This window comes from Acinonyx jubatus, chromosome X (genome assembly GCF_027475565.1).
Source record: "Acinonyx jubatus isolate Ajub_Pintada_27869175 chromosome X, VMU_Ajub_asm_v1.0, whole genome shotgun sequence".
Lineage (NCBI taxonomy): Eukaryota > Metazoa > Chordata > Mammalia > Carnivora > Felidae > Acinonyx > Acinonyx jubatus.
Window position 1 is genome coordinate 31,140,308 of NC_069389.1, and position 24,709 is coordinate 31,165,016.

General features: G+C 36.7%; 1 protein-coding gene across 1 annotated transcript in view; it reads left to right on the top strand.

The window, feature by feature from the left end:
* CFAP47 (cilia and flagella associated protein 47) overlaps positions 1–24,709 on the top strand; it is a 545,688-nt gene that overhangs the window by 326,249 nt on the left and 194,730 nt on the right. The window contains exons 47-49 of the mRNA XM_053202225.1: positions 15,583–15,779; positions 16,677–16,820; positions 17,426–17,599. Of these exons, the coding sequence (XP_053058200.1) occupies positions 15,583–15,779; positions 16,677–16,820; positions 17,426–17,599 (515 nt within the window). The remainder of the gene's footprint in view (positions 1–15,582; positions 15,780–16,676; positions 16,821–17,425; positions 17,600–24,709) is intronic.

A 24,709-nucleotide genomic window follows, 5' to 3' on the forward strand; every position in this document is an offset into this window, starting at 1 on the left:
CATCATTGGGGTATGCTTTGAGTGACATTTTCATTATAGGTTGTCACTCTTCTATGGCTCATTCTTTCAGTCTATCTTGTGACTCAGGGTATTACTTCTTTGGATAACTAACTAGTGAGATGTACTGACACTGGTCGCGGCATCAAGAAATATGACTAGCCGTATGAGAACTTAACCCAACCTTTGACTTTTATTGTTTGAATAAAAAAGGCCCAACCTCTGGTTTTCAGTTTCAAATGATGTACAAATTGTTAGTGACTAGATTGACATATTAAATGTGTATTATTGTCTGCTCTATAACTGCTATAATTGTCTGCTTATAACTTTCAGCCATTTCTATTTTAAATCAGTTGTTTCTATACACATGTTATCTGATTGAAAATAATTACATGGCCTTATCTCCTTGGTTGATCAATTTTTATTCTAATATTTGAAGGTTCTGGTATAATAGTCACTTTTTCTTATTTTTCAGAAAAACAAAATGAAGGTGCAGCTTTATTTTATGAATTTCTTTTCTGTTTTCATGCATGGGGGTCCAGAAGGGATTTTAATGAAGGTGTATTAAATTTAATACACCGAACTTTAGAATAGTCAAATTCAGAAATCGTGAAAGTAGTTAGTTAAGTGTATGTACATAATTTAGAAAATCTTATGATTTTGCTTGCCGCTGCTATATCTGCGTGTGTGTTTGTGTGTGTGTCAATAGAGTATAAAACTACATTTTTTAAAAATAAAAGTCAGTGGAAAAATAGTGTCTGAAATAGAATTTTGTTCTTAAGTTTGTGGGCAACTGTAGTACTCATTTGAACGCAACAAATGCTAACTAGTGGCACATTCCATTGTAATATCACACATATATGTAATAAAACATAATGAAGGTATTTGAAGTCAGTCTCTTTTTGGCGTTATGTCTATGATTATTTACCATTCCTACATTTACTAAGTTTCTTTATTTTACCTTTAAGCATAGAATCTGAGAGAATTTTCATTTTGTCCTTTATACTTAAAACATTTTGATCTTTCTCTTTGGTGTTTTAATAAGTATTATGGTATGATCACCTTCTTGTGGAGGGAAATAATCATCTTGTCTTTTCTCCGAGAGGTGCCTCCTCACCAACTCTGGGATGTGGAGGACTGCCCAGTGCACCTAACTGTCTGACTTCCTATAGAAACATAGCTGGGATCTAACATTAGGAAAAGCGGCGGGGGCGGTGGGGGGGGAATCCGATGATGGAGTGAGAGAAGAAATGATGGAAGTTTTAGTGGTCAGCAGGTGACCGGGTACTTAAAAGGTAAACCTATTAATACCTTATGTACACATTTCAAGGTCTAACCATTGATATTTATATTTTATTGATTATCCTGCTTTCTGTAATACTTTTTATCATAATCTGAGTCATTGAAAGGCATCACCTTTGGAGAATGTGTTCATGAACAGTAACTGAACCTTTTGCTCCTCTTCCCTAATCACACTAGTGGGTGCAGGGATCAGTCCTGTTGATCAAAGTATTGTCCTCAGTTCATAACCCTGCTCACAGACAGATTCCTTGGCTGAGTCAGAAAACTGGGTCATGTGCCCTTATAATCTGGCCTTGGCCCAAGCTGCCTCTGGAATGGACAAATGACCGAGCTGCTGAGACTGTTCACTCCTATCTCTTTCCATTTCAGGGTATGTTTTCATTTATTTTCTTTGTCCCACTTGTGGGTGGTTATAACCTGATTGGAACATTGAGTGTCTCCCTTTTGTATAAACTCCCCTTTAGAAATGTCATTTTTTAAAATTTTGTTTCTAGCCAACAACCTTGGTTTTTCTCAGAAAAAGAGATTTTACACTGATTGATTGAAGTACACCTGATGCTCGATGTTAACATTATTTTTAGGTATATAACAGTGATTGGACAAGTCTCTGTGTTATGCTATAGGTCTGTGCTTACCACAAGTGGAGCTTCCGTCACCATACAACACAATTACAATATCATTAATGGTTCCCTGCGCTGTACCTTCCATACCCATGACTTATTCATTCCACGACTGGAAGCCTAGATCTTCCCACTCCTCTCCACCCATTTTGCCCATCCCCCCACTCTCTTCCCTCAGGCAACCATCAGTTGGTTCTGGGTATTTGTGGGTCTCTTTCTGGTTTTTTTGTTTGTTCGATTACTTGTTTTGTTTTTTATATTCCACATATAAGTGAGATCATCTCATATTTATCTTTCTCTGAAGAAAGAGAGATTTTATGTATTTATTTCTTAAAGTTGTATTTATTTATTTTGAGAGAGAGAGAGCAAGCGAGTGGGAGAGAGGAAGAAAGAGAATCCCAAGCAGGCTCCACACTGTCAGCGCAGAGCCCATCACGGGCTCAATACCACAAACCCATGAGATTGTGACCTGAGCCAAAATCAAGAGTCGAATGCTTAACCAACTTGAGCCATCCAGGTGCCCCAAGAAAGAGAGATTTTAGAGTTGCAGTTAACATTGTGATTTTTGAGATGGAAATTATGTAGTAATATGTAAATCTTTATCAGAATATTTGAGCTCTAATTGTGTGATTCCAATAAGTCTTAAGATAATAAGAAGAGAAAAAACTAGAAATGCTTACTGGAAATGTTAGGAAAGAATTTCTGTAGAGGAAAAAAAAAAAGAATTTCTGTGGAGGATTGATAGCTTGGATTTTTTTTTTTTTCCGGGCATAGTACATGTTTTCTCACATATAAAAATGATTTAATAAAATAAATAAAAATGATTTAATTATATATGCATATCCATATCTAAACTATGCTGCATTTCATTTAATTATTTGTCCTAAAAATGTATAGTTTAATTGTAACATTTATGCCTCTTCCATTCTTCATTTGTTTTGTTACTTTTTAAAATCTATTTTTGTTAGAAACTTCATTATATTTTATCAAAAATTTAGGAGACTTTCATTCATTCATCTGGATTCGTTTTAAAGGGGTTCAAATGATGAAGAAATCATACTAAATTCTTGTCCTCAGGAAGCTTATAAACTAGTGGAAATGACAGTAATTGGGCACATGATAACCCTGATACACAGTTCAAGCTGATCACTGCTTGTCTACTTAGTTTTCTAGTCATTGGAGTGTTTATTCACCTGGTTACAGAAATTATTTCAGGATTTGAGTTGGTTTAGAGAGATTTGGGATCTTTGCTGGAATTTTGGAAAAGGAATATATATTTTTTAAAAATGTTTTTAAAAAATGGTTTTTTTTTTATTTTTTGAGAGGGAGAGATTGAGAGAGAGAGACAAAGCACAAGTAGGGGAGGGGCAGAGAGAAAGGGAGACACAGAATCCAAAGCAGGCTCTAGGCTCTGAGGTGTCAGCACAGAGCCCGATATGGGGCTCGAACCCACGAATGCGAGATGATGACTGGAGCCAAAGTTGGACATTCAAATGACTGAGCCACCCAGGTGCCCTGGAAAAGGGATATTTTTCCCCAGGTCTGCCAAGCTGGGAGGATAGAAGTGTGGTGTAAGTGGGTAGAGTCTCCAAGAATGAGGTCCACGTAGAGAAAGATGGATGACATCTTATGATTTCAGGTGCATCTCTGGATGCTGTCATTGTAAAGGTGGTCATTCCCTTTGTGCATGCCACTTACTGGGTCAACACATTACCTCTGTGGTTCCTGCTAGTTTTAGCTGAGCTTCTGACAAATGAAAGTGATTTGAGAGGTGCAGTGTCCAAAGCCTGCGTTCTTTCCACATTGCTGGTAGTTGCCAACTCTGGCTGTACAGTGGCACCTGGGGACCTTTTACAAAATACACCTTCAAGGGCCAACTCCAGACCTACTGAATCACTCCCAGGTCGGAAGGGGTCTAGGAACCTGTATTTTAAAAGTCTCTTTCAAGGGGCGCCTGGGTGGCTGAGTCGGTTAAACATCTGACTCATCTGATTCTCGACCCTGCTCAGGTCATGATCTCACGATTTGTGAGGTCGAGCCCCGCATTGGGTTCTGCACTGACAATGCAAAACCTGCTTGGGATTCTCTGTCTCCCTGTCTCTCTGCCCATCCTCTGTGCTCTTGCTCTCTCTCATAATAAATAAACGTTTAAAAATAAAATAAAAGCCTCCTTCTGGATCACCATCATAGTAAATCCACATATTAGAGTTGGGGAACCATTGCTGTACAGAATAATGCCACCACTTTACGTCTCCATTTTGCAAATGGAGAAAGTCGATCCCAGAAAATTAAAATCCCTTTCAGAGGCCATGTAAGAGGTCACATCAAGTCTTTTGAGTAAGCACTCAAATCTAAAGTCTTTGTTGATTTTTCCTTTTTGCAATGCTGCATTAAAAAGTCACACTGCTCTTTATTCTTAGGTTGGTGATTGTCTTAGTTTGAGTGCCCTAGAAAACGAAGCCCAAAGCAAGAATCATATACTGATGCTTTACTTGGGAGTTGCAAACTCAGGGCAATGAGAGTGAGAAAAAAGAGAAACAAGAAAGGGAAGGATGGAAAGTGAAACAGTGAATGACGCTTGAGCTGCTATCTCAGTGTCTGCTAGGTATCTCCATGAATAGATGCAACAGGTCGCTCAGCAAGTGTCACTTTTGCAAAACAGTATGAAAAGTGCCTCTGAGCCATCCTCGTGGGAGAGGGAGGAAAGGACTGTGTATATGTTAACCTCCTGTCTCCTGTACCTATTTGCCAGATTTTACTCCATGGGAGTTAATGGTGCTAGGCTTTGAGATGGCCTTCCCTGGCCCCACAGAATGCCAGGTTCCATGTGCTACCATGGCAAGAGGAGCCAGAAATTCTGAGCATGGGACTGATCTACCTGTCTATGACACAGAAGCTGAGGGGTTGGCTCCATTAGTTCTGGAGGAAGTTGCAGGTGGAGGAACCAAGGGAATCTCAGGAAGCACATGAAATGTATCCCACACAGCAATGGTGTCTTACTGTTAATATTTTAGTCTTTTTAAGCCTATTTATTTATTTTGAGAGAGAGACAGAGAATGTGTGTGTGTGCGCAGGGGAGGAGCAGAGAGACGGGGAGAGAGCAAATCCGATGAGGGGCTCAATCTCATGAACCTTGAGATCGTGACCTGAGCCAAAATCAAGAGTCGGGTGCTTAACCTACTGAGCCACGCAGGCAACCCCAACTGTTAATATTTAAAAAAAAAATTTTTTTAATGTTTATTTTTGACAGAGAGAGAGACAGAGCATGAGCGAGGGAAGGGCAGAGTGAGAGAGGGACACAGAATTGGAAGCAGGCTCCTGGCTCTGAGCTGTCAGCACAGAGCCCGACGCGGGGCTCAAACTCACAGACCACGAGGTCATGACCTGTGCTGAAGTCTGACACTCAACTGACTGAGCCACCCAGGCGCCCCCTTTTAAATTTTTTTTAAATGTTTATTTATCAACTGTTAATATTTTAAAGAATTCTTCTCGTTACACCGTCAGCAGCTTCCATAGACAATATCCAATTTCTTTCCCTTTTCCCTACTGTCTCTGCTCAAATACTTCATCCCAGGTCCTGAGCCAATTCTCTTCTGAGACCTGGGATGTAAGCACCCATTGGTGCTGTCCCCCAGGCTCCCCTGTCATTCCTGCAGTCTCATGAGTAGTACAGTAATATTAATCTGGCAGCCTGGGCCCCTTCTTTGTATGATCCCATCCTTGTGATTGCATCTTCCTCTATCCCTCGTGTTCTAGTACTCAGCTATAGACTTCAACTTTATTTCTTACAATACTAGTGAGTTGTTTTCAGACTCCTCCCTAGGTACCGGTAAACTCTTCCTACCATCCACTCTTGTTCTGGACAGCCCAAGCTCTCTCAAACAAGAACCTTGCCTCTGAACTTGGGATCCTAGGTCTTTCTTGACTTGTAGAACTGGTCTCTGACGTCAACCTGACCTAGTTTTTCTTATGTCTGGTCTACATACTTGATTATAATTTTGCTTCTGTTTTTGAAAATCCCAGGCACAAATGTTTGACTAATCCGCCTTTCTCCTCTGGCTGCCCTCCTACATGTCCTCCCAGAGCCAGAGTTTCCAGCTTGTTCATTTGTTAATCTGTGTCTTGTCATAACATTTGGGGGTTCTGCCAGCCCCAGGTTCTTTCTTTCTACTTTGCACCATACAATAACGAAACAAGATTGTGTCTTATATTATCAAAAAAAAATACATTTTGAGTCAAATAATTTGCCATATCCAAGTCAACATAATTGTAATATCCAAGACTGTGTATATATTACTTCTCCTTATAGTTCTATTGTAAGATACTTTCGGTTCTATCAATGTCTCACTTTGCCTTTTATTGTTTTATATCTATGGATGTAGAGCCTGCAAGCAAAAACAAATGTGAACTTCAAACAGCGTCTTAATCTTTCTATTAGATCTTCAATAGTGAACATATGTTATGCAATAATACATTTAGGATGACATTTAATCAAAAATTGCATAAGCCTCTCCCCCTAGTTTAAGTCCTAGAGAACGTGTTGTTTATTGGCTTGCTAACAGCTTAATTTGCACTCTTAGTATATCAATCTAGAGAACTTGAAAATCAACTGTTTAAAACAGATTTTATTTTTAACACATAATAATTAGACAAAGTTTATGGTATTCAGAATTGGAAATGCAAAACAGTTAATTTGTTGTCAGTAATCCCTTGCTTCCTTCCCCATGGAGGGGTTAATTAGAAATTTTATTTCAGTTCTCTTGGAAATTTTGTCTTCTTAAAAAATTATATAGAAAAGACAACTTCCTAGTTAAAATGTTGGCAAGCTGCTACTCCATAATAAGCTCTCTTCTAATTTTCCATTAAATGATCCATGAATACATACGGAAATTCAAAAATTCAGTAGCAATGGAAAGGAAAGATAACAGCCACCCATTTACATAAATCCTATGAGGAATTCCCAGTAATTACTGAGCTGATGTGGCCTGATTGAAAAACACATTTAATAGCCTCCACAACTCATACCTAATTAAAAGAAAATTTAAGTATACAGAGCAAACAGTCTAGTCCCGTGATGTGTCTTTTCCTCAGAAATGTATTATCTGCACGTCCCAGAAAACTAGGAAGCTGCCTCTTCATTGCATCCCTCCTGGCACATAGTAGGTGTTATAAAACTTTTTTTCTAATGAATGAATCTGTGTGAAGTACTTTCTAAAGTGGTCCTCTATTAACATTTCTTTCTCTGCATCCCTCTTGACAATCCAAACCCTCTGGACTTAAAATAACTGGAGCCATAGGGGAAAATGTGGAGGAACATCATTCTATCAAGGATTTGTAGAATCGAGCAGGTAGATCTGGTGGTGGTGGCAGAGGTGATAAGAAGCCAAGTGATTTGTGGTGCATGTTACTGGTGACATGAGAGTTTATCTATCAGTAGGAAGATAACGCCATTTTCTAAAATGTCAGCTTTTCCCTAGATTATTTGAAAACTGACAAGGGATGTAAGAAAATATCCTGCCTGCAGCTCATAGATGGATGCTTGTTGGATACAGGAAATTGACCCATGGGGATGCGTTGAGCTACCTCCATGTTTAGATCTAAGAAGTCCCTGCAAAGTGAAAGGAGAATGAGACCCTGTACAAGTGGCCACCTGGGAAAGATGCCCGTCTTATTGTAGGAGCAAGCGAGAAAAGAAAAGGCAGAAATGGTTTTTTTTAATTGTAGAAGATAAAAGAGTGACACCTAAATTCACTTAATCCGGTTATAGTGAAACAATAGAAGGGTAAATTCTGAAAAGCAAGGAGAGAAAAAGACACATTATTTTCAAGGGAACAAAAATTATACTGAAGGCACAATTCCCAACAGTGTCAAGAGAAGCCAGAAGACAATGGAATTACAGTGCTGAAGCAAATTAACTGTCAGCCTAGAATTTTAAATCCCAGTAAACTATCACTCAAGAGTAAGGATGAAATAAAAATATTTTCAATCCCACAATGAGACGGAGACAATTTAAAACTCACAGATATTTGCTAAAAGAACAAATGGAGGACCTATTTAGGAATGAAGGAAATTGAATACAGAAAAAAGAATTAGGATCCAGTAAGAATGGTTATTTAAATCATCAATAAATGTGTGTAAATCTCAATGAGCGTTGGCTATGGAAACATTAATGAATAATTCAGGTGTTTTAAAAGCAAAGTGAACTCAATTACTAGGAAATAACTTTACCAGGGGGATGGGTATTGCCATTAGATGTGTAAGGTTCTTGTATTTGAGGGGAAGAGGTTTGAATTATTTTCAGACGTTTTTAATAAAGTGTAAATATTGAAAACTTGGGACAACCAAGAAAATATAAAGATAGAATATATAATTTCTGAACCAATAGAGGCATAAAAGGAAATAAAGAAAACATTGATGAGTCCAATAGAATACAATAACAGAGAAGAATTGAAAGAAGGATGTAGTACAGAGAAGCAGCATATGAGATGTTCAACACAAATAGGTCATTAATCATGGTAAATATAAACAGACCAAATGGTGAAAGGTGATATTTTCAACATAGAAAGTGAAATGCAGCTGTATGCTGTTGACAAAATTACCTGGTAAGATATCTAGGTATATATACCAGGTATATACCAATCAAAACTTAGCTGGCTTAAATATATTAGGATAAATAGACTTTAAGGCTAATGAATATATTAATTTTAGAAAGAATCCTGCAATGTGCAGAAAATCTCCAAACTTATTTCCACCTAACTACATAATCTCAAACTATGTGAAGCAAAATTTGACAAATATGGAAGGAGAAATGAACAAATCCACAGAGTAGGAGAATTTATTATACTTCTTTGAATAAGTGAAAGAGCAAGCTGACAGGACATTAGTAAAGCTCTACTAGACTTGACCAACACAATGAGATTAGGTTTTCCTTTACCTGTGGCTCTGCTGGAAATAATTGTCAAATTTTGCCATTTACTTATTACAGCACTTTGATCTCTCTCTGGGCTTCTGTCTATGCTTTAGGGCATCTGTGAGCATGTACAGGTATTGGCTTTCAGCGAAATCTGACAAGGAACTGCATACTGGTCTTTCTTGGTCATAGATACTTACAAACTTCATGGGGAGAAAAGTCCAGTGCTCTCAGCCATTTAGAATTGGTTAGGAAAAAAGGCCACATGCCGTTCATTCTCTTAGCATCCCTGAAAACCTTTTTCCTTCCTCGATTCCTTCTTCCGTCTCTCCTTTTTTTTTAATCCTCCTTCCTTCTTCCTTTCTTCCTTTTTTCTTTTTTCTATCTCTTTTGATCCCTCTCTTTCTTTTCACCCTTAAACATTATATGATTTTAGATCTTGTGTGTAATAGCAAAGCAAAAGTGGTTGAACCTTTTTTGAAGTGACAAAATCCATTTTAACCAGTATTTCAAAAATTGAATTTGTCCATAGTGTGGGTCTTTATCCTTTTAAAAATTGCTTTTACTTTATGGAATAGTATAATAACTTTGACAATCTAAGCAGCAAGCCATTTCAGAAAACAGTTTTTCCTGAATGGATGATACTAAACTACTACTGAAGAAAACAGTTTACAAAATAAATGAAGCACACTCTAAAATGTGTAATTGCTGAATCCTTTTCTTTTTTTTCATATGAAGTCTATGGCATACTTCATGTTTCTGGTATTAATAATAATAATAATAATGAGCAGTCATTAGCATACAATGAATCTGTCATTTACCGGAGTATTTGTGAGGTCCATGCTCGGGCACCAATAAGAACATGATAAAGTAACTAAAATGGGTAAAATCCCCAATATTGTGTGATTTGGTCTTTTTGTTTGTAGAATAGAAAAAAGAATCTGCACTGAAACTTTCTAGTAGTAGATGGAAGTGAGATTAGCAAATGGGCCACAAAATTCTCTGAAAATATAATTACTCGTGCATTCATTCACAACAAATAAGTATTTATTATAAATTCATTTATATAAATGAATTCACATCATAAATATAGTAATTCTCTTAATATCTCATTTTCTGAATTAAGATATGCTTGCTAATATTATACTAAATAATTAACTGTGGAAGATAATGACGATTTGGCTATATCACTTAGTCTCTTCCATATTTTTGATGTGCTTTCATCTAATCATGAAACATTAAGGCAGAAAGAAACCTAATAGAAGTCAGTTAATCAAATTAGATTCCATAGAGCCCTAGTGTTCTTTTAAAATGCTTTTGTCTGTCTATAGGGGAGCTGTGCAAAAGAATGGAAGCTTCTAGCTGCTCATTCTACTTCAACTAGATCAACTCTAGCTTACTTTGCTTTATATTTATGTATTGAAATTCTGTCTTTGGTATTTTTCAGACACAGTGCCCCCCAAGCCAAAAAATAAGACATTTAAAAGCTACTCATCAAATCTTACTCCTTAATTTAAACAGATTAAGAACTTAAATTCTAAAAAAAAAAAACCTCTTTAAATTGTTTGCCTAAGGTCACACAATATAGGAAAGGAACTAAAACTAGAAAACAGGATTTTTAACTCTCGCCTTACCAATTTTATACATGTATCTTCCTTTGCAGTTAAGACGTGGTAGATTGTTTCAGTAAAGCTCATGTGGATCACATCTGGCTGTACATATGTTTTGTGTAGTCTCCTCTCTTGTTGACCCTGGTCTTGGCCATGTGACTTGCTATGGCCAATGGATTGTTAAGGAATGTGAAAGAAACTGATGTACGATGACCATTCATACATGAGGGCTCTCTTTTGCTGTTAGTAATTTTCATGTACTATTTGAAACATTGGGCTCATCTCATGGGTTAGAGAGCTCATGGACAGAATTCCCAGTTGAGGTCCCAAATTATGAGTGAGCCCAGCTAATACCACATAAAATACATAAGCTTTCCCAAATGAGGTCAGACCACTGAAGCATGAGCAAATAGATGGTTGTGTCCTTAAACCACTAAGTTTTAAGGTAGTTTGTTTTTGCACTGATAGTTAACGAAAAGAACAGTATTGACTTATTGTCCCAACCATGACCTTTCCTAGGATCCAAGCGTAGCATATTTTTATGGATTATTTAAAAAACTGTGCATCACACTGACTTCTTCTAGTAGCTAATGTTATATAAAATTATGTATTTTCATTGGAGAGATTCTGTCTTTATTTCCTTCAGTAACTGTAATCTGTTAAATTTAGATATATTTTGTTATCTTTAATTACAGAACCTTGGGAACTGCCACAGTTACTAGGATCATATGTGTAGGAAAGGCCCCAGGTGAGCTACATCTGAGTAGAGTAGGGATGGAAAGGACAGGTCCAGATTGTCCCTAACATATGTGATGCCAGTTCAAAAGTACAGGTGGAAGCCCATGTACCATATGTCTAAAGTTTTTAAGTGGTAAGTCAAACTAACAAATTTTTAAATAGATTATATTCTATTATTCCACCCTGACAAATATAACTTTACACCAACCTGTAAGACCAAGTTTGAATTTAGAATTCTTGGCCACCTCAGAGTTTTGCCCTAGAATATGATAGCACAGAATAGCTGGGCCCTTGCCACGTGCTCACTCTGTTCTCTTCCTTCCTTCAACTTCGACAGCATGTACCTTAAGAGGTCTCATGTACAAATTTGTGGATGCATCAACCCACATAATTAATCTTGGTCTCTATCCTCCCTTCGATAGCCACACATTAGGTTTCAATTCTAGCAGTGTTCCCCTGAAAAAACTGTCAAAGAAAAGAGTCCTGTGAAGGTCCTGGAAATAGGATCCAAACACTCTGGATTGTGAATTATGGCATCGCATGAACTAGGAACACGGATGGGGCTGGGTTACATGTAGGCCTGTACCATTGGGCCCACGTATTCCTTGCATGTCCAAAGAGATGGTGCCAGAGGAGACTCAGAGGCCCTAGAAAGCATGAGGCCCTGGATGGGAAGCTCTCTTTCCTGGGTCTAAGGGTGTGAGTTTCGTTGGGGATCCCCAGCATCAGACCCTGAAACAAGGTCTTGAGAGCAAGTAGTTTGAGAGGTGATCTCAGAAACCATAGGTAAGAGTATGAGAGAGTGAGAGACATCAAGGAGAAGCCAATTCAGGGACTGTTAATGAGTAGTCACCACTATTAACATTTTGGGCTCAGTTGCCCTGGGGATCTCTAGGAGTTCGTGTAGAATTCACTTTAGAGTTATTCCTACCAAAAGTCAAAGACGCTGAGTTATTTTTCCACCGATTTGTTACATATTTGTTGAGAACTACAAACACATTTGTGGTCTGATCCATGTGAAGGCTGAGTACCCTCATATGTTCAGAGAAAGCCCTCGGAGAGAATGTCACAGTTTTCCATAAAGCCATTTGCGTACAGGGAGGATTTAAATGCCCAGGGGACCTGGCACGGCATAGACAGTATCTGCTGCAGTGCAGAACTGGAAAACACTTTGAGAAAACATATCCCAAAAAGAGAATGATAGTTTGATGATATAATGTAGCCATAAAATTTCCAAATTTTTAAAAATCCAAATCCTCTCCACCTCTGCTATTTTATATCTTAAGGGAATGTGGATACGGGCTTAATTCAGAAGTGACTTCCTGTTGATAGTTATGATATTTCTACTTACGTTTGTGGCATGAATCAATTAAATTACAATTGTTTTATCACTGTACCTTCAGAAATAAAGTGATCATGGGTGCCTGGGTGGCTCAGTCAGTTAAGCATCTGACTTCGGCTCAGGTCATGATCTTGGGGTTCGTGAATTCGAGCCCCACATTGTGCTTGCTGCTGTCACCACAGAGCCCGCTTAGGATCCTCCATCCCCACCTCTCTACCCCTCCCCCCCCCAAAATAAATAAACATTTTTAAAAAGTGATCATTTCCATGAATTCCACTGTTAGGATGGATTCCTTTTCCAACTGGTAAAGGAGAGAGGCTGGCACTGTGCATTCCTTAAGGTCTTTACTCATGAACATTTCATGAGTTGAAAAATGCTCACTTAAGAACGTCCTTGGCTTTCACTTTCACACTCAGTATCATTAAGAAGTCGATATTTTTAGGGAAAAGGGAGTAGCATATAACATAAAGCTTTTGGTAGGATCTTTACACTGGGACTTGTGCATTCAATCATGTTTACTATTAAATAGCCAGTTATTCTCTGTCTTCAATGAGAATAATAATTACTCTTGAGTTGCTTAAATTTCCTATTCTAAGCAGTGTAATTTTATTTAAATTACCTAATCTAAATATTTTCCTTTCAGTCTGTTCGTGAAAGAGAACGATGAGGTTTCTTTATTTCTGTTAATAAAGCAACACGTTTTGATCACATGATTATCTCACCTGGTTTGTTCTAATGATGTTGTCACAACTCAAATAATTCTCTCAGAATGAAAACAGTCCATGAATCACTGATGATAAAATGTGACTGGAGTCCTTTTTGAGAAGAAAATTTTTATTCTAAAATTAAATTTGATAGAATAAAAATAACATTCTGACAGCCTTTGTTTTCTCTTTAGACCAGCTGATAATCTTGAACTTTGCTTAGATGTAATATAGATTTCAAATGTGATCCATCGTCAGTGTATTTTAGTATACAATGTATAACACTAACATTATATGTATTATGTATGACACATAGAAATATACAGCATGCAGCATGCTACAGTGCATGTAATTAATATGTTTTTATAGTATATAACACCTAATGTATACGACACATATACAAATCCCCAATTCGATTTTAAAATGATTTAAAGCAATTAATGTTCTTGCAGGAGTGACTGATTTTCTTTGCATAAATTTCAGTATATTTGAAAACAGGTTTGCCATTTTTAACATTTGAGGTGCTAAACGTGAATGAATTAAAATTATAGCTAATTGATGTCATAATACTTATCTGGTCATTGGTTGATAAGCTTGATTTGTTTTCTTGGTTTCAGAAAACTTTCTAATACAGAACTAGGCTTTAATCATTTTTTTATCATTTCTTTTTTATCTACTACTTAAATACTTTGCCATTAGTGGGGAAATTTATGTTATATTCTTATACTACATCCTATTTTAGTGCCATGAGATTTCTATTTATTTTATAAATAAATTTTTGTATATTTTATTTATTCATCTTCATTTCATGGAGGATGGTGAGCTGCAGAGATAAAAACTAGTGTTGATTAGAAGGAAAAGACAAGCATAGAAGCCTACCCACCATTAAACTGCTGTTAACTGTTGACTCAAGGTTAATGGTATAACAAGGTGATGTGAGAAGTATTATTTGGGCATGCCTCCTTCTGCTTCCCTTGGTTTTTTAACTATGGAAAAATTATCTCAACCTGCTGGTCAAGCTGCAAATTATTTTGATTAGTATGGAACAGAGTATCCCTAAGTCATAGAAATGTGGCAGACAGGGACACCTGGGAGGATCAGTTGGTTGGGCATCCAACTCTTTATTTCAGCTCAGGTCATCATCCCAGGGTCCTGGGATCAAGCACCGCATTGGGCTCCAAGCTGAGCATGGATCCTGCTTAGGATTATTTCTCTCTCCCTCTCTCCCTCCCTCTCTCACTCTCTCTCTCCCTCCCCCTCTCTCCTGCTTGCTCACACTCTCTCTCAAAATAAACTTAAAATAATAAATAAATAAATAAATAAATAAATAAATAAATAAGAAATGTGGCGGACAATAATGCTCACCAAATATTCCACATATCTGTCTTATTTCTCAGTCTCCATTCAGTTAGATAGAGCTATGGGTTTGATTCTGACCAATTAATTGGCCCTTGGAACAATACAGGTGCTAGGAACAACTCCCCCTTGCACAGTCGAAAATCCCTACTTTTGAGTCCCCCAAAACTTCACTACTAATAGCCCCCTGTTGGCCAGAAGCCTTACCAATAGCATAACAGTTGATTAACACACATCTTGCATGTTATATGTATTGTATACTGTATTCTTACAATAAAGTAAGCTAGACGAAAGAAAATCCTAAGGAAGAGAAAATACATTTACAGTACTTTCTTGTATTTATTGAAAAAATTCTGTGTGTAAATGGACCTGCACAGTTCAAGCCTGTATTATTCAAGGGTCATCTGTAATGTGTATTATTTTTTTAATGTATATTTGTTTGTGTATTTATTTATTTATTTATTTATTTATTATGAGAGAGAGAGAGAGAGAGAGAGAAAAAGAGAGAGACAGAGAGAATCCCAAGCAGGCTTCACATTGTCAGTCCACAGCCCGACACAGGGCTTAAACCCACAAACTGTGAGATCATGATCTGAGCTGAAATCAAGGGTTGGACGCTTAACTGAGCTACCTAGGCACCCCAATGTTATGTGTATTACTTTTGAGTTGAGCACTGAAAAGCCCGTGAACAAACATCCAGCCACTTTTCTTCCCCTGACCTGTACTTGCAAGTACAGTTGCAAGCTCATGGAATCTTTCACAGCATGGGTCCCTGAGTAGATCTTCCTGTGACCTATGCAAAATATATTCTGTCACTGATAAATAAACTTGCTTATTATGCCCTTAAGATTTAGGAGTAGAGTGTTACTTCAGGATAAGCTAGTTTCTTCTAGATGATACAATATCATTAAATACAATAGTATTACATATTGCTTTACCCCAAAATGATTTTGGGATTTATGTGATTAAAGATGATTAAGCTATTTTTAAATGTTTTTGATAGTTGCAGATGGATCCGTTCTAGTTCCTTTACGATTTGTTCCTCTCAGTGCTGGACGCTACCCTTGTAAAATTTTGTTGACATCACAGTATGATGTGCGTGTCTATTGCATTGAAGGTATAGTAAATGCAGAAGAACCAGAGGCCAGGTTTGAATTTGAAACGCCAGCATTTGAAGCCCTTACCCAGAATATTCCAGTGGTAAGTGCAAACATTTTTTGTACTTTTTTTCATCCCCACTGCTACTGTCTCAATTAAAGTCTTCCAAACCTTCATCTTGAACTAGTAGAATTTCTAATTGCATTATCTGCTGCCATTTGTTTTTCCACGTTGATGACAGGAATTTGTATTCCTGAATATAAATGTTACCATGTTACTTCCCTTACTAATCACTTCCATTGGATCTCATTCCTTAAAAAATTAACTCTAACTTCCTTAACTTATCATCACATTCCTACTCAAAAGGAATTCCTGGTTCCACCAGGCAGAGTAATGATCTGCCTCCAATCTCTCTACTTCAGATTTGGTTGTGATCCTCACAATTGAGATGGGTTCATGGGCACTAAGAACAATGACTGTAGCTTGGCTATCAAAGTGATACTACAGCATAGAAGAAGGTTATATATTTGTAAGGAATGTTGAATTTTCTAGACTAGAAATTGGTTTTTGTTTGTTTAATTATTAAAGATATAACAAAAGTCTACTCAAAGCACAGAAATTTGTTCTGATGGGATATATAAGCTTGGCAATCTGAGCAGTCTGCCAGAGAGATTGCCCATAATTAGGAGAAGAATGTGTGATTCTAAGACCATTTTATGATTTTAACAATAATTAGTAAGTTAAACAAATATTTCCTTAAATATTAAATAACCCATGGATCAGCCTATTTGACATTGAAAGCATAGTCATGCTCATGCCTTATGTTCACATTGTTGATAGTTGTTCATAACAACTATGACTTTCAAGCGGTAATTTTTCTGAAATGTAATTTAAAATATAATATATAATTTTATTAAAAATACCAAGAACTAATATGTAACTCAACTTCATCATCATCATCCCTCTGACATTTTTCTACTTTTTTTTTTCACGCTTTAGAATAACAAAACAAAGAATGAATGGAAATGTCAAGTTACTATAGAAGGAGAATGGTTTTATGGACCTTCTGTTTTATACGTTGGAGCAGGTGAAACTGTGCAGTATCCTCTCACATTCAGACCTATTTTGGAATGTGAGATTATGGTATGAACTCATTGATTTTTTTCCCTAGTATTAATAATGTCTATAAATTGATGTATGATATTAACATGTCTAATTTATGATAAATCTTTTTGCAGAAAAGTTATATCTTCTATGATTTTGATCATCAGTATTCACTCTGCTTGAAACCTTAATAAATGTTTTACTTGAGGGATAAAATTTCTGAAATTCACAACGCCCCTGGCTGCCAATACTTAATGTCTAGATTATTTTTACACAAAATGTTTAACAAAGTAAAATCATTGTTCTTTTGTTTTTATTCATTAATGTAGGGGGTACTTCAGAGAATACTTTCTTAAGACATATTCCTTTGACAAGGACATAAAAACGTATGGAATTGCTATGTACAAGAAGGCCTATATAAACTCTGTCATTTAGAGAAAGTCCAGAGAAATACAGAGCTTTCACAGGAAATTCATCTTTATTCATTCAGTAGAAGTATTTAGACATAAACCGGAAAAGTCAATGACTGACACCTCCTTGACAGCTCATTTCATTAATCAGATTCAAAGTTAATCAGATAGCAGAGATTGTTGGGCATCCGACTGTGACTTCTATAGTGCTGAAATTTGGCTGATTTGTCACAGGGCAGACTTATTGTGCAAAATGAAGCAGATGGTATGGAGTATGTCTTTGACATAAAAGGGATTGGAAAAAGACCGCTGGCCTTGGAACACATCATTATAAACTGTCAAGTAGGAGAAATGACAAATAAACCCATAATGGTGCCCAATCATACAAAGACCATCCAAACATTTAAGGTAAGATTTTTTTCTTTAAGTCTGAAAGTGTTTTCAAAAGGACTATATTGAATTATATGAAATTTTAAAACCACTTAATTTTACTTAACTAGGTGAAGCAGTGTCACATAAGAACATGCTTAGAATTCTACTTCTCATTAGGCCAACAACTATTCAATTTCTTTTCAATTGTAAAGTTGAAATAACATCAAACAACTTTTATATTTAGGTATTAGTATATAATCATAAAGCATATTAAAATCTACCTATTTGAATCGTGTACTTTGATCTGAAGAAATTGTATATGATAACAAAAGGCATTTTCAAAATATTTTGGATAGCTCATCCCATTTTAATGTGAAATCTGTAAACACAAATTTTCAAAAGTGTATCCTATCATTTATCAGCGTAAATAATATTGGGAATGTGAAGAAATGCATAATTGTTTACATTATTTTATATGAAGCCTTTCACCTGGCTGTCCTCACTTGATTTAAGTCAATCCTAAAATAAATTTTTTCACTCCCCGCTCCCACATTTATCTACAAATTATTGTGTGCCCAAGAGAATCTTTGAAAGAAGATTCACGTATCTATCCATCATGAGTGCCTGAGTTTCAGAGGGTATTAGAGAAGTCTGGAAATTCTCTGGGTTTGCCTCCTGATTTTTTTTGTAATCCTGAAAATAATATGTGCTTTGATTTTCTTCTTTCCTTACTCGATAGCAAATGGAGTGAATATTAAGAATGAAAATGTCATCTTGACACTCCCCTGCTGAGACTTGTCCTGTCATCTCTTACCTTCAGGATAGAATCCATACTCCCTGAAGTGGCTTTTGCTGTCCTGTAAAAGCTCATCTGCTCATTTTCATCTCCTGCCACTCTTGGCCCCAGAAGCACTCAGCTCTTTGTAAACAGAATTTCCTTTTGTTCCTGTCTGGAGCTCTCTATACAACTCCCGATCTTCCATTTCTCTGTCTTTCTCCTCTTAATTCTTTAGGGCAAGTCTTAAATGCCACTTTTCCAAGAATGATAATAAAAGGCATTTTCAAAAAAAATTGGGGAGTGCCTAGGTAGCTTAGTTGGTTAAGCGTCTGACTCTTGGTCTCGGCTCAGGTCATGATTTCGTGGTTTGTGAGTTCGAGCCCCGCATCAGCCTCTGCGCTGAGGGTGCAGAGCCTGCTTGGGATTCTGTCTCTCCTTCTCTCTACCCATCCCCCATTTGTCCTCCCTCCCTCCCTCCCTCTCTCTCTCTCAAAATCAATAAATAAACATAAAAAAATTTTAATAAAAATAAAATAAAAATAAAACTTTTTGAACAGCTTTTAAATTTCATGGATTATAAAACTGGGGAATAGATGCCTTTCATGTGCTTTGACAACATTTTTTTACCTGTTCCACCATCATACATACTATATAATATTGCTATTACCTTTTCATTATTTTCCACCAGATTATAAACTGAGAAAAGGGGCATGTCTCTCTTATCTACATATTTATACCTTTCATAAATTATACTATCGAGCACCTAATAGCTTTTCAAGGAAGATTTTCCATATTTTTATATTTAAAGTCTTTTTTAGGTTTTTATTTATTTATTTGAGAGTGAGAGAACACAAGTGGGGGAGGGGCAGAGAGAGAGGGAGAGAGAGAATCCCAAACAGGCTCTGCACTGTCAGTGCAGAACCCGATGCAAGGCTCAAACTCACGAACTGTGGAATCATGACCTGAGCCAAAATCCAGAGTTGGATGCTTAACTGACTGAGCCACTCAGGCTCCCCCCATATTTTTATAATTAAAGAGCTCCAAAAATTATAAAAGAACAGAAATGTATTTAAGATTTAAGAAAGATTTGTTCCTAGAGTTATTATCAATAGATACAATATCACCTTTCTTTATTTGAAATTTACCATTGTCTTTAATCAACACAGGATAATGAGCACTATGAATTTGCCCTTTCATTTCATTCATAATATTTGGTTTATTGCTTGCCTTTCAATAGAAATTCTGTTGGGGAACAACTGAGGTAGTACTAAGGAGAAAGCCTGGGGAGAGAAGCTTTGCTTTATACTTTGAGCTTTAATCATACACTTGCTTTAGGACCACTGACATGCTTCTGATTCTCCATCTTCATTCCTTCATCTATGAAATGAATTTGACCTCTATGCACTCAAGATTGATTCACATTCCTTTCCCCTGCTCTTTCTCTCTTTCAATATCTTTCTCTTTGTGTGATTATTTTCCTTAATCTATAAATAGTCTCATATTTTTCCATTATAAAAGAAAACTAGGGGCGCCTGGGTGGCTCAGTTGGTTAAGCATCTGACTTCACCTCAGATCATGATCTCGCAGTTTGTGAGTTCAAGCCCCGCATCAGGCTCTGTGCTGACAGCTCAGAGTCTGGAGCCTGCTTCGAATTCTGTGTCTTCTTCTCTTTCTGTCCCTCCCCTGCTCTCTCTCTCTCTCAAAAATACATAATAATCATTACATTTTTTTAAAAAATAAAAGAAAACTTGTCTCTACACTATTTCTTCTTTAATTATTATCACCTTTTTTAAATTAATTTGTTTTTTTTTTAGTTTTTAGTTTTAGTTTTTAGTTTTTAGGTTTTTTTTAGTTTTTAGTTTTTTTAGTTTTAGTTTTAGTTTTTTAGGTTTTTTTTTTTTTAGTTTTTAGTTTCTCTTAAATTCCTGTTAGTTAACATATAGTGTAATGTTGGTTTCAGGAGTAGAATTCAGTGATTCATCACTTACATGCAACACCCAGTGCCCATCCCAACAGTTGCCCTCCTTAATGCCCATCACCCATCCAGCCCATCCCCCTGCTCACCTCCCCTCCAGCAACCCTCAGTGTGTTCTATGTATCAACTATTATCACCTTTATTGTCCATGATTGCTAAACTTCTTAATTTATGGCAATCCATTTATAGCTCTTCTTTTGGGCTAAAACCTCTGCCACAGAGATCACACTTGACTTCTGGTCAAGGAAAATCAGTTATTTTACTGAGGTATCTGCCTCACAATTCCTGTAGTGTTTTGCAATGTCAGTCTGCCTTCTTAACACTCTTCACTGTTTATTTTATACCATTCTGTATTCCTCATTTCCCTGCCATTTCTTGATTTTGATTATTACTTATCTGGTTCTTTTATTCCTCTAACCTTCTGATGTCTCTTCAGGTTTACATCTTCCAAAGTATCCTTATGTCTTTATGACGTCTCACTTGGCAGTTTCTTGGCTTCAAACTGCCATCTAGGTACAAATGCCAGCTGCACACTTTTCCTCAAGACATGTGTTGTCTCAGCCCCCCATTCTCGACTGCTATACACCTGCACTTTGACAATCTGCTAACAACTCAAGCTCAATATATTCTTTTCATATATTTTCTTTGTTCTGTTTTTCATTACTGCTAGTAGTCACTTTTATGCCTTTTTAAAAAATCCTTTTAACTTATATTTCATCTTACTGCCCTAAGAGTAGTTTTCAGTAGGAGGTTGTGACTTCCTTAATATGAAAGAGAAAATTAAAAATCAGAGAACATAATTGAGATACAGGTACAATGCTGTGGAAAATAGTTCTGCAGTAAGGAAAACAACAGGTGTGGGACTTCCAGAATGGTAGAGCAAGGAGTTTCATAAATCAGTTTCTCCTTAAAAACAATAAAACACTGGCACAAGTTGTCAGAATGAAAATTTTCAGGCCTTGAAATTGAACAAAAGCTTAAAATAATCTGAGGAATATTTGCTCAAGAAAAACTTGTAATCTTGGTAAGAGCAGAGTGATTTGTGGTATTTTTATTTGGCCTCTTTCTATCCCCCTCTCCTCAGCTCCTCAATCTTGCAACCATAGTAGCTATGAAAACTTGCAGCCTTGCAAACAAAGGAAGAGGCAGACTGAGTATGGATCTCCTTATAATTCCCATCCTCAGGACATTGTCACAATTTGCCATTCCTTGCAGCCCCCTCTTTAGCAATTCCCCACTAGCGGAGTGTTGCCATTACCTGACTTGTCTCAAATCTTGCTCTGTTGGAAAGGCCCTATCTTCAGGATATTTGCCAAAAAAATATTCAGCAGTTATTATTTGACACTATAGTTGCCTGAGGCTGCAAAAACAGCTGTGCCCAGCAAGAGTTTGGCCAAAAACTTGAAAGGAAGATCTGAAGAGTGAGAGGTCCTTACGGGATTTTAAAAGCTCTGAAGTATCGCTGGGGAACAAGCAGGCCGCATGCATGGGTAGCATTGTGCAGTTGACCAGAGAAGTCCTGAGAGGGTGCCAGGTCTTTTGTCTCCACAGACATAGAGGCACTATGGGAGCTGGAAGTGAAGGCTGAGGCAGAGTTGTCAGATCCCTGAGTGCTGAAAATGTGCCATAACACATACGCAACGCTCCTCAACAAAGGGTAGACAATTTACATTCTCAGGCGTGTAAGGAAACCTGGGACAAACTATTGCTGGCCACTAAGCTAACTCAGCAGGGACTTAAGTGAACACACGCTCTAGTGAATGCAGAATATACAGGATTGGTCCAGAAAAGTCACTAAACCAGCAAAGAACAAACAAGAAAAAACAGCAACAAAAACAAACCATTGGGAGTTAATGATCTGATTCCAAAAATGGCTCTATTGGCTTATCTAAAAGGCACATTTTTCCACAGCAAAAATTATGAGACAAAGAGACAGGAAAGTATGGCCCCTACACAGGAAAATAAGCAGTCACTAAAAGCTGTCTCAGTAGGGGCCCACATGTAGGACTGCTAGACAAAGACTTTAAACAAGCCTTTGTAAATATGTTCAATGAGCTAAAAGAACTATTTTCTGAGGAGTTAATGAAAAGTTCCAAAAAACAGATAATAGCAATAATATAGAGATTATTTTAAAACTCTGGACTTGAAAGTACAATAGAAAAGAGGAATCATTCACTCTAGGGACTCAGCATATTTTCTAATTTCATTGGGATTTCTTTTTTGGCACGTTGGTTATTTAGGACTCTTTTTTAAAAATTATTTTTATTTTATTTTATTATTATTATTTTTGAGAGAAGAAGAGAGCATGAGCAGAGGGAGAGAGAGAGAATCCTAAGCAGGCTCCACACTCAGCACAGAGCCTGACAGGGGCTCGACCCCACGATCCTGGGATCATGACCAGGATGGTCATGAGTCAAGAGTCAGCTGCTCACCCAACTGAGCCACCCAAGCACCCCTATTTAAGGGTTTCCCAAATTTCTTTCCATTTTTTATTTCAAATTTAATTCAATTGTTCTCAAAAGAAAATGTACTAGATATAATTCCAGCCCTTTTAAATTTATTGAGGCTCCTTTTATATCCCAAGGCATGCTCTATCCTGGAGAATATTCCGTGGGTACTTGAGACATACTAAAGGGCATCCATGAAAATCCCACAACTAGCATCATACTTAATAGTAAAACAATGAACGATTTTCCCCTGTGGTCAAGAACAAGTCAAGGATTTCTACTCTTGCCATTTCTGTTTAACATTATACTGAAGATATTAGCCAGTGTAGTTAGTTTAGGAACAAGAGACAAAAGGCATTTACATTGTAAAGGAAGAAATCAGACAATCTCTATAGATTTCATGATCTTATAAATAGAAAATTCTAAGGAATCCATGAAGTATATTATCAAAACTAATAAATGAATTCAGAATATTTGTAGGATACAAGGTCAATATACAAAAATCAATCATTTGTAGCAATGAACAATTCAAAATGAAATTAATAATCAAATGATTGATTTTTGTCAAACTTGTTCCTAAGCATTTTTTTTGATGCAATTGCAAATGATTATTTGCATCAAAAAAAATAAATAAATAAATGCTTAGGAACAAGTTTAACAAAAGAAGAGCAAGACTTGTCCATTGAAAACTGCAAAATATCATTGAAGGAAATTAAATTCCAAATACATAGAAAGACATTCCATGCTCATGGATCAGGAGGCTTAATATTGTTATGATGGCTTTGATATCCAAATTGATACATAGATTCAACACAATATCTATCAGAATCGCAACTGACTTTTTTTTTGCAGAATTTGACAAGATAATCGTAAAGCTTATATAGAAATGCAAGGGACACAGAACAGCCAAGGCGATATTGTGAAATAAAAAGAAAAGTGGACAATTCATACTTCCTGATTTTAAAACTTATTGCAAACTCCTAACTACAAAACTATGATATTAAAGAAAATTTGGTACTGGCATAAGGTAGACATATAGATGAATGGAATGCAATAGAAGGTCTAGAAATAAACCCTTATAATAATGGTCAATCAGTCTTTAACAAGGATGCCAAGAGAATCATTGAGACAGAATAGCCTTTTTTAAAAAATGGTACTGAGACAACTATATTGTCAAACACAAAAGGATGAACTTGGACCCCTAACTCCTATCATATGCAGAAGTAAACTCCAAATGGATTGTAGACCCAAATTTAATAACTAAAACTATAAAAACAGAATAAAACATAAGAGTAAGTCATCAGGAATTTGGGTTAGGCAATTATTTTTTAGATACGACACTAAAAGCAGATGTGACAAAGCAATAAATATAAATAAACAAATTGAACTTCCAAGTTAAAATGTGCGTCAAAGGATACCTTGAAAGAAGTGAAAAAACAACCCACAGAATGAGAGAAAATGTCCATATGCCATATATTGGACTCTACAACAAAATGAGAAGTAACATGTCTTTTAAAATGTGCAAGGAGTTTAAATAGAGAGTTCCCAGTGAGCAATGAAGCACGTGAAAAGATGCTCAGTATAGTAGCCATTAGAGACATGCAAATCAAAATCACAATCAGATACCACTTCACACTTACGAGGACAGCTATAATCAGGATGGCAGATAGTAAAAACTTTGCGAGATGTAGAACAGTAGGAGCCATGATGCCTTGTTGGTGAAAAAGAAAAGGGTGCAGTCATTTTGGAAAAGTTTTGGAAAAATGAACAAATCAGGAGACTATAGATGCTGGAGAGGATGTGGAGAAACGGGAACCCTCTTGCACTGTTGGTGGGAATGCAAACTGGTGCAGCCACTCTGGAAAACAGTGTGGAGGTCCTCAGAAAATTAAAAATAGACCTACCCTATGACCCAGCAATAGCACTGCTAGGAATCTACCCAAGGG